The following is an 11,615-nucleotide window of genomic DNA, read 5'->3' as shown; positions in this document are numbered from 1 at the left end:
CCATTTACAATCTCATGGCAAGTGGTAACGAGTTAGTAATATGAGTACTTCACATTTATCACAAACAAGTTGAAATTGAATGGATTCTTTATTTCTGTGCTGTGTTTAACTTTGTTTGTAAGAGTTAGATACATCAGTTTTGTTTGAAATCATGATTATACAGGCGACGATGTGAACATTGAAGCAATTAGCAGAAAGAAACTTGCAAACATAATAGTCTGGTTTGCAGTTGAGAAACCATAAAACATGACATTGCATAAGAATTGGAAGAAATTAATATGAAAGCAGCTGCGATTTTAATTATTACACCTATTCGTATATAATTAATAATCACATTGGATAATGGTGCTACATTTTCACAATAGACTACCGAATTAAATTGTTTCAGATGTAGACTAGCCGATCCTCCCAACGAACCATTATATTTACAAAACCGTACATTATCAGGTGGATGAGTAAGCCAGCATTTGGATGACACCCAAACCTGTTTTAACACATCCAAACTAGAAAAATCTAAATCAATCTTATCTTTTTTATCAGGAAAACCATTATCAAGTAATGATCGAGCAGTATAGAATAATGATTTTATGTATTGACAAAAATTTCTCAACTAATCATGAATCAAGGCTGAAACAAGCTAGAGTGTATCGAGAGAATATGCAGAAGATGTCATGCCAATAGGATTCAATTCTGAAACTACATGATTTAATCTTATTTTATGCTTTATGCTGATAGTGGAACAACTATTCACTATTGTGTTCTTGATTCTTACCTTTTTACAAATTGAAATGGGTAAGTCAGCAAACTTGTGATACTAAATTACTGCTCATTTAGCAATTGAGCTAAAAATTAAACAGCAATGAAAATCTTCTACAAATCAATTTCAACACTCCATTATTCAAGCCAAATAGTGTTGTGTATGCATTCTTCTTCATATAGAAGCTCTTAACTAATGACAACATATATCAGTGAGTTGATTATCTAAACTCGGAGACGTTACATCCTCTAAGCCAAGGATTAATCCACAAATCATCAACTAAAAATTAAATTGCTTAATAACTGCCGTATACCCCACGTTTTGTATCCATTCACTTCTATTGCAATGTAAATTAATTGATGATTTTTCTTTTCTTATATAAAAAACAAGTATATATTTTGACAAAAACCAAAGAGTATACAATCCGATTTAAAGTATAGTCTCACGTCCCAACTTATTTTATGAACACACAATTAATTTTATAATCAGCATTATAACTTATTTTTTATTTTTATAATTAATAGAGATGAACATAAGGTATAGGAGTTATGATAATGTTTGCATTAAGATAACTTGGTTGAACTGGAAATAAATTGATGCAAGTGGCAAGTGATTTGGACCTCTTAAACAAGTGGTATGAGGTGGTTCGATCTTTAACTCTTGTATATTGAAAAAAATCCACCTTATGTGTTTAATAGATTAGATTCTCCGACACAGTTATGAAGTCATCATTAACAGCAGTTTAACATGGTAACGATAAAAAAATAACTTGGTTGAACCAATGTTTGGGGATGAGGATGCTGAAGATGACGGAATCTCTGAGAAGAGTGTCTAGAACCATTAAGGCTCTGTTTGGTAAAAATAGCGGATAGCTGATAAGCTAGCTGATAGCTTTTAGCTGATAAGCTAGCTGATAGCTTATAGCTGATAAGCTAGCTGATAGCTTTTAGCTGATAAGCTAACTGAAGTGTTTGGTAAAAATAGCGGTTCAACTAGCTGATAAATGTAAAATGACATAAAGGGTATTCTTAATTCATAATAAAAATTATATCATTAATTTAAGTATTTGTAATTTTGTAAACTAATTTTTCTTTAAAAAAATACTTTAAATTTATTAATTTAATATATCCTATGTATTATAAATTAAATTAAATTAAATTTTATTCACTAAAATTTTATCTTATATTTATTATCATTTAAGTGTTTCCACTTTATAAAAAAAATAACATTTACCTCAAAAACAAAAAAAAGGTAGCACTAATAGAGTAATACTAATAACAGAGAATAAAGAAAATAACACTTACCTCAAAAAAAAAAAAAAAAGTAACACTAATAGAATAATAGTATTTTGTTTCGTAAAAAAAAAAATGAAGGTATATATTTTTCAAAAAAAAAAAAAAAAAAGGTCAGCTGATATATACACAAAAATTGGAATAAAGGGATAGTAGTCTTTATTACGTAGCTTATTATAAAAATTATAATGGATAAAAATACAATTTAAATGAAATAATAAGGGTAAAATTGGAAGAAAAAGTGAGAAGCTATAAGCTATAAGCTCAAACGCTACTTGGAATAGCTTCTGAAAAATAGCTTATAAGCTCGTGAAATAAGCTATAAGCTCATGGTGAAAAAGTGTTACCAAACAGAGCTTTTTTTGTCAAACGAGCTTATAAGCTATAAGCTAAAAGCTAAAAGCTCTTTTTTTTGGATAACCAAACAGAGCCTAAGTATAGCTGTTGAAGGGTTACAACCTCAGATGGCTACTGCAGATACTTCTAGAGGAGTTAGAGAAGGGAATGATATATGGACTATAGAGACTCACTATTCTGAGTTGCCACGTGGCACGTCAAAACCTGCCAAAATTAATTAAAGAACTTCAAGTTGAAGTTTTTATATAAAAAATAAATAAATCTAACATAGTCCACCAAAATTGATATCACAGGAAATCGAACCTGAGATAAATAAACTTAAAATAGTCTATCGAAATTAACATCAGAGATCATTGAATTTGAAACGAAAAACACACTCTAAAATCTCAAATTATCGGTCAACCACTAGGTAAACTAATCGATTTACACTTTCATTTTATTCACTTTTTCACACTCACTCTTTCTTTTTCGTTTACCGATAACTTTCCTTCTTAATTTAGACTCTAATCTCAGTTTTTCCCCGGCTCTTTTCTTTCATGTTTGGAGCCAATAATAATAAAGTCAGAAGTCATAACAATCTATACATATTGCAAAAACTGTGAACCAAACTGATACTCAATCATACTAGTTCAAAAACCCAAAGCAGTCACGACTCACGACAAATGGAGCTTAGGTAAAAACACTCACACAAACATGTATCTCTAAGTGTTTGATTCTAGTGTTTAACACAGTTGTAATGTTATCATGTTGGGTTATTTGCAAAGTATATCCGGAGATCAAATATCTTGCTTGTGAGTCATTTCTGCTGATTGCTTATCCACTAGTATGTTGTAATGAAAAATATTAGGGACACTCTTTTTTAAACAGTTTTTTTAGCATTCATTTTTTTTTATTAGTCAAAATAAATATAAATTTTATCATGAATCAATTTCAAAAGTGTTAAAACTTAAAAGAGATTGTTGAAGAAAATAGTGTTTTTAGCACTTCTGATGTTATAAGTAAGATATGATACATATTGGTAAAAGAAAAGGAAAGAGAAAGCTTGGAAAAATGAATAAAATTGGGTGGAGAGAAGAAGAAGAAGAAAGATGAGGTAGAGTGAAGCTAACAATATGTTTTGATAAACACTAGGATAACAGGATTCACGTTATTATATTTATAGAAAAACTCTTAGAACTGTGGTTGCTTTTGTATGCTTGTAGTTTTATACATTTGAAGCATTGATTCATTTTCTCATTCCATGAAACTGGCTTTCTTAAATTGAGGTTTTTCCCTTCAAATCTAATTATATTAAATTGATTGATTGAAAATGTTATTAGAACTTTGAATAATATTATGATTAGTTTCAATTAACTCCTTTTTTTTTTTTGTTCTTTCCAACATGTCCATATTAGAATCATGTCCGATGTCCGTGTCTATGCTTCATAGATTACTAAGGGTGATCAACTTTGTTTGTTATGTTTGTCAACAAAATAATCTGTTTTTTATGTTTCTCTTTGTTGTAATCTATGAAACACGGATACGAACACCGGACACAACACGAACATCGACAATGTTAATAATTTAAGAAAATCACATAATTGAGTGTAATTATAGGTGTCGATGTCGGACGCGACACATGTTCGACACCGAAACACACCTAATCCGAGGGGTGTTCATGCTTCGTAATTGTCACCGCTTACTTTTAGCCGTATACTCCTTTGTTCTATCTATATTTGATTCTCTTAGTCTATACCAAATTTTAGCCATATACATCTTGTGACATTTATTATATTATATATAGGCTTTTTGGTAATGGTATCAAAAGTCAGTCTCAGTTTGCAACACATCGTAGCAACAACTTAGGGGGTATTATGTCATACATTAGTTGTTAACTTCAATGCTCTCAAGTTGCCTCAACTATCTCTTAGATACCATGATTTGTTGTAGTGTATTCATAATATTCTCAGTCTCAACATGTTAATCACAATTGCTTTTGTTTGAAAGTTATATGTACTAGGTGTTCGTTTATTTGGTATAGTTTGTATAGGTGTGTTGCAGTTTATGTCATGTTGTTGCTGTGTTGTTAGGTTCGGCTGGCAGGTTTTTTCTGGTGGCCTAAGTTCAAAATACTTTACAAATATGATTTCATTTCAGCCGTACCCATATATGATTGTACCTGTTCTTCTAGCATGTTATGCAGTACACTCTGTTTGTAGTAAGGTGTCGATTTTTTAAAGTGTGAGTAATAAACCATGACCATAAGTAGGAGGTGGTAGTAGCTCTATTATTAGGAACTAAAAGTGATTAGTTCATGAACTACCTCATCATGTAATTTTCTTTTCACAAAAACTCATGCTGATGTTTTTGTTAGTCTATTCCTTTTAAATAATTTTGGTTACTCAGTAAATAATTAAATCCTATTTAGTTCAACAAATTAATAACACCAGTGTCATATCTTTCCTAAACAGAAAATAAAAAAATATATATTAGTGTCATATTTTAACTTGATTATTTGCATTTATAATGTTCATGTACACTCTCTTCTTAATATTTATTATATATATAATATCAATTAGTATTAGCCTAAGTGTATTATAGTAAAAGCCTAGGTGTACGTGACTTTTGTATATGATCTCAAGCCTAGGTGTACAAGACTAAGTATATAAATATATATATATATATAGTTGTAGCTATAGTAGTAGCTTTGTAAATTATAAGACTAATAGTTCATAGTTTGAATATCTACTGCAAGTTCACAAATGGTTCCTTATATTGATGGTTTCCCTGATTATTTATGGCAGGAAAGGTGTGATATTCAAAGTGATGGACAAGGAGTGGACTAATCTTCACAGACTTAATCCAGAGTATAGGAAAGGTGTAGAATCATTTTTGGATTTTGCCTTTACCAAAGGAAAACCTCAAGGGAGCACAATTTTATGTCCTTGTTCTAACTGTAGAAATCGTTATTGGAAAAGAAGAAAAGTGGTTCGTGATCACCTGATAGGTTCAGGTTTCCTACAAGGCTACGATGTTTGGGTTAACCACGGAGAGCAAATAACACTGCCAATGGAAATTGATGATGGTGTGGAAGATAAAGAGAATTCACGTGATGACATTGATGGCTTGCTTTATGACACATTTAGGCATGTTGCAGAAGTAGAGGGACGCAACAAGGGTCCTAACGAGGATGCTAAGAAGTTCTATAATTTGATTAATGAGGCAAAACAAGAGTTGTATCCAGGATGAGCCAATTGGTAACAAACACTAAGGTTGAGATTGATTCACCTTGGGAAACACTGTTATGATTGAGTCTCTTGGTCATGGGAAGAGATTGGGACTTTGGGTAGAATTAGGTTTGAAGACTAATTCTTGTAACCTTTTGATATCTCTTTTGTAAAGTTACTCATCATTATAGTGGAACGGAGAACTGCTCTCTCCCCTAGACTAGGTCAGTATAGGACCGAACTGGGTAAACAAATTTTGTGTGCTCTCTCTTTCTCTCGTTGTTTTCTACTTTTGCTTGTGTTTATAATTGTTGCCCATATTGATATTGGTTGCTTGATTATTTTGCTACACACATCAAGTATTTTATTCGTGTGATTTTTAACGAATTGACAACAATTTGCGCCCACCGTGGGGCAAGGATCAAATGATAATCAAGTTCCATGGGTTCGAAGTGGGATGCTGAGAAGTTTACCGGAGAGAATGATTTTGGGTTATGGAAGGTAAAGATGGATGCGGTGTTAATACAACAAAAGTGTGAGAAAGCTTTGAAGGTTGAATGTGTGTTACCGGTCACCATGTCACAAGAGGAGAAGATCGAGATGGTGGACAAGGCCAGAAGTGTCATTGTCTTGTGCCTCGGGGATAAAGTTTTGAGAGAGGTAGCGAAGGAACCAATTGCGTCATCGATGTGGTCAAAGTTGGAGTCTGTGTATATGACAAAGTCTTTGGCTCTTCGGCAATTCCTAAAGCAACAACTCTACTATTCAAGATGGTGGAGTCAATGGCCATCATGGAGCAACTTACGGAGTTCAACAAAATCCATGATGACTTGGAGAATATTGAGGTGCATCTTGAGGATGAAGATAAAACTATACTCTTGTTGTGTGCTTTACCGAGATCTTTTGAATCTTTCAAAGATACTATGCTATATGGCAAAGAAGGCACTATTACCTTGGAAGAAGTTCAAGCGGCTTTGAGAACCAATGAGTTAACCAAGTCCAAGGACTTGAGAATTGATTAAAATGGTGAAGGCCTAAGTGTTTCAAGAGTGAATGGTGGAGGTAGAGGTAATCGGGAGTAACAAGTCAAAGTTTAAGTGCTTTAATTGTCAGAAGATGGGTCACTTCATGAAGGATTGTCCGAAGAATAATGGTAACTCCGCACAAATTTTCTCTGAGGGTTATGAGGATGCGGGTGCTTCAGTGGTGTCTTGTTGGGAGGATGAAGAATGTGATGTTTCTCACCTTGTGAATTATGCCTTGTAGAGCGGTGTTCTTCTGGAGAGACGTTAAACACTCAACCTCAGCCTGGAGAGGCGGTTGTAAGAATACTCATGGTCAGTCTGGAGAGGCGGAGGTAAGAATGTTGAACCAAAAATCTTTTTGATGAATGTTTTAATGATAACAAACCTTATGGAATAAACACTAAGTTTTATGAATGGTGATCTACTGATGTTTGCACTTGAGTCTTTTCATAGAAGTAGACAAGAAGTAATACCAAACCAGTAGCATCCCAAATTCAAAAGAAGATATACCAATTGCTTGAATCAAAAGAGTGTTGAGTGAAGATTCAACAAAAAGATGAACTTTATGATTAGTTGATTCATCATCGTGACCGCATGGTTTTGAACAAAGCCTTAAAGATTCGAGGAATAAAAGAAGCGAACATTATCAACTCCGATGAAAGAATGATCTCATAATGAGTATGCATATTACACTCGAAATTATTCTCATCATTTCATCAAAATGATTAGAATCAACTTTGAAGAGAAATCAATTCATGAATGAATTATTTATTAAGTCATTCATTAATGATATTGATTGGAAAAATATCAAAGAAGAAAATTCATGATCACATGCTTGAAGATTCTATCATAAAAGATTTAGGATGATTGAAGAATCTTCCATCATTTTTTTAAAAGATATGATTTGGGAGAATAGAAATCAATCAAATGAATTTTTACTTTGAGAGAGGTTTCTCATATTCTTACAAAGAACATTCTGGTCATACAAAGTGAAGAGAACATCCTCACTTGATGTTTTTAAAGATAACACATATTTACATTTATTATCTTGTTATCTACTAATGTGTTTTGTGAGAATGTTTCAGTGAGAATGTTTTGGAGAACGTTCTGGTCACTGTTCACAAAGCAAATAAATAATTTTCATCAAAAGACAAATCATCAAAATGGAAAGCATGACATAAATCCAATACAAGAATTTGTCTTGGGCTTAAATGATTTTTGATCCATTTGAAGCAAAGCTCATTAAGGAATATGTCTCCAAAGTTACTATCATATGACATCATCAAAGACATCATCTTATGACATCATGCAATGACATCAAGATTACATCATCATAAGTGGCCTCCAAGCTTCTACAATCAAGAGAACAGCTGGTTGCACTTTTACAGCTCATTACAGCTAGTAAAAGCGTGTCAAATATTTCTCAAGTCTAGCTGTATGCAGAGAATGTTCTGGAGAACGTTCTGCTAGTGCAAAATTTCATGTTTTCTCTCCAAGCATCAAGTGGAGCCAATTTTTCAGTTTGAAATGAGTTCCAACAGCTCTTTTTTAGCTTGATCTCCAAGACATACATCTTCTATAAATAGAGGACGTCTATGATGGTTAAAAGCAAGAGTTTGAAACACAAAGCAAAAGGCTATCAATCTCTTCATCAATCTCTTCTACAATCACAAAGCAAACTCCATAATCTTTCACTATATTTATTTTCCTTATCTCTTTTGTTTGAGATAACATCTTGAGTTTGTGTTTGTAAAATATCTCTTTTGTTTGAGATATCATTTAAAATCTCTTTTGTTTGAGATTCCATTTTCTACCAAAATCCATCATCATACAAAGTGTAAACTAGATCTCAAGTCTATTGGGCTTAATAGTTTGAGATAGAAGAGTTCCAACCTTTCTTGTGTGATCAAGAATTGTAGAAGCTTGCTGAGGTTGATAATACAGGGGTTCTGGACTGATTTGGTGTGATCAAGACCTTATAGTGCTAGTTAGAAGTTTCTACTAGCTGAATACTATAGTGGATAATCTCACACGAAGTGTGGGGACTGGAAGTAGCCGGATTTGGTGAACCAGGATAACTCTCTTGTGTTATTGTTCCTTCTCTCTCTATCTCTCTTTTATTTTTTACATAATACACACACACACACACTATCACACTCATATTAATATTTATTAACCTCCAGAATATTCTGGTCCTAATTAATCATAACCAAATTAATCCAGAGTTCTCTGGTCCCAAATTAATCATTAATATTGTTGTGTTATTTTATTCAATATTAACTGCCTCCAGAGCATTCTGATCCAAGATAAAAACAACTGCATAAATATTTAACTAAAGTTTAAATTCAGCTTTTAATATTGTTTTATATAAATCATTCTTTAAAACATCATGGTCCGTGTTAAAATAACTTTATATTTTAACTTAACATTGTTTTCTCATTCTGTTTATATTAATCATTCTCCAGAACATTCTGATCCTCGTTAAAACAAATTAAAACAATTAAGCTTTAATTCATCCAGAACATTTTGGTCCTTGTCAAAACTATTTAATCATTTAAGGTATATTTAATCCAGAACATTTTGGTCGTGTATAAATCAAATATTCTAATCTTGTTAGACTAACATTTACCAAGAACTTTCTTGAGTATATATACTTATTTAAGTTGCAGGACTAAATTTTAAAAGGGTCACAATTCAAACCCCCCCCCCTTTCTTGTGACTATTTCTTCCACTTCAAAGAATACTCGTGATCAGCCTTTGAGGTGGAGTTTCAAGGTGAAAGTCATTGTGGATGTACGCATTTGCTAGTTGAGGTAGAGAAAGCTCAACTTGAGGTGGAGTTTATGACATCGGGAATGATACGACTATGGAGACCTTGGGTGCTATGCTCTAGTTATGAGAAAGGGAATTCTTCATGAAGACAGAAGGCATTCCGAAGTTTGAAGAATGTATAACATGGCATGTGGGATTACCTTTAAAGAACAAGGGTGATTGGATGCAAGGAGATCTTCAAGGAAGCAGGAGACGTCTCGTGGTTGAAGAGGGTTATGGTGTATACTTGCGGAACTACCTAAAATTCCTAGTGTAGTTGGATGTAAGGATGATCTTCAAGAAGGCGGAAGACATTTCGAAGGTTGAAGAGGTTGGGTGGAAACTTGTGGAGCTACTTGGTGTAGTTGGAAGCGAGGGAAAGAGCAGCAAGGTGGTTGATTGTTAAATTAACATCATTACTAATTTAGAGTCAAGGTGAAGAATGTTGTGAAAGTGACTCAAAATTGAAGTTTGGGAATCTGTTAAAATTGTAGTACGTTTTTTGGACTAGTTTTTAGACTTCTGATTCGGGAAAATTGTAGTGCGATTTTGTGCTGAAGAATAAAAACATAAACGTATTTTCAGCGTGAGTTTTGTTCCAAATTTTGAGAGACTTTTACTATAAATATAGACCTTGTACAGATGAAAATTTGAGAGAAGGGGGGGGGGGGGGGGGGGGGGGACTGAAAACAAAGGTTTAGAAGCCAACACGAAAACTAGGATTTGTAGAGTTTTCTCTTGGCAACAAACACTATGGTTGGGATTGATTCACCTTGGGAAACACTGTTAGGATTGAGTCTCTTGGTCACGGGAAGAGATTGAGACTTTGGGTAGAATTAGGTTTGAAGACTAATTCTTGTAATTCTTTGATATCTCTTTTGTAAAGTTACTCATTGTAACACCCCGTTTCCCAAAATCAATTTAATTATAATTATAAAATCAGAGTTCCACGTTAAACGGCATGTCACACTACAAAATATAAATTCTTAAATAGATTAAAACTATTTAACAACATACTTCATTAAACTGCAGCGGAATATTCTTTAAATTAAACTCCATTATCCAAAATAATCTTGGCATTAAGCCTCAACATGAAAATTCAACATAAAACATGGACTACATTAATTTGTTCCAAAATTTGATACATAGGTAGAAACTTAAACTATAAATCCCAACCCACGCATCAGAGTCCTAGACACATTGAGCCACCACCAACTACTCAGGATCACCTGCAAGTTACCCATAGGAAGGGCAACATTTTCAAGCAGAAGGGGTGAGATTCACAACAAAATATAGATAAAGAATATATCAATTGAATCTAACACCCTATCATAAATCATCAACATTATTATTTACATAACATCATTTTCGCATCTTATCACAATATTAATTCATACACCTCTCAACTATATATACAACTTATCACCACTCCACTAAGACTCCTCTAAACACCCATGCATGTGGTACCAAAAATCAGGGCCGTGACCCACACCGCTGTCGAATGGTTAAAGCATTCTCAACAGGACATAAGTCCTCACCACTACACCACTTTGAGTAACTAGTACTCCACCACTTTGAACGACTAAGCATTCCAGAGCCGAAGCTCTCCCACTGTTATGTTAATGCAACTAATCCTCATAGAGTATATCTACATACCAACCAACCTAGACATATACATATATATGATTCACCAACCAACTTACACCTTTAAGGGAATTTAATTAAATACAACATTCATTCAGTCAGCATCCATTCATCAAAACCAACCAAAACGTCCAGGGAAATATATATCAACATACAAGCCATGCAATAATTCAACCAAATACACAATCCAAACAACAACAGAAATTAACCAACCAAATACTGGGCAGCTCGCCTCGCGAGCTCATCTACTCGCTATGGCGAGCTCAGAAAAACAGGTACTCGCCATGGCGAGTTGGAGGCGAACTCGAGGCGAACAGAAATATGGTGCTCTCGGGAAAAATGACATTTTTCTCACTCAAACCTCAATTCTAAGCTCCCTAATCATCTTTTACACTTAAAACTTGCTCTAGTCCTCTTAAAAATCATCTAGGTACGCGAAACTACCCAAAATACGGCTTATAACATCTTTTTCAAAATCCAGATTTTCACAAGGATACTCGCCATGGCGAGCTGTATCACTCGC

At 33.6% G+C, this 11,615-nt stretch overlaps 1 protein-coding gene across 1 annotated transcript; it reads left to right on the top strand.

Moving 5' to 3' along the window:
• The first annotated feature begins 2,888 nt into the window (after positions 1-2,888).
• LOC112417558 (uncharacterized) lies at positions 2,889-5,777 on the top strand. Its single transcript, XM_024773869.2, has 2 exons — positions 2,889-3,079; positions 5,190-5,777. Exons 1-2 carry the CDS (start codon positions 3,069-3,071, stop codon positions 5,632-5,634), a joined length of 456 nt encoding a protein of 151 aa, XP_024629637.1. The 5' UTR covers positions 2,889-3,068; the 3' UTR covers positions 5,635-5,777.
• The last annotated feature ends 5,838 nt before the right edge of the window (positions 5,778-11,615 follow it).

This window comes from Medicago truncatula, chromosome 8 (genome assembly GCF_003473485.1).
Source record: "Medicago truncatula cultivar Jemalong A17 chromosome 8, MtrunA17r5.0-ANR, whole genome shotgun sequence".
Classification (NCBI taxonomy): Eukaryota; Viridiplantae; Streptophyta; class Magnoliopsida; order Fabales; family Fabaceae; genus Medicago; species Medicago truncatula.
The sequence above is the reverse complement of the archived record's forward strand: the minus strand, read 5'-3'. Positions and strand labels throughout refer to the sequence as shown.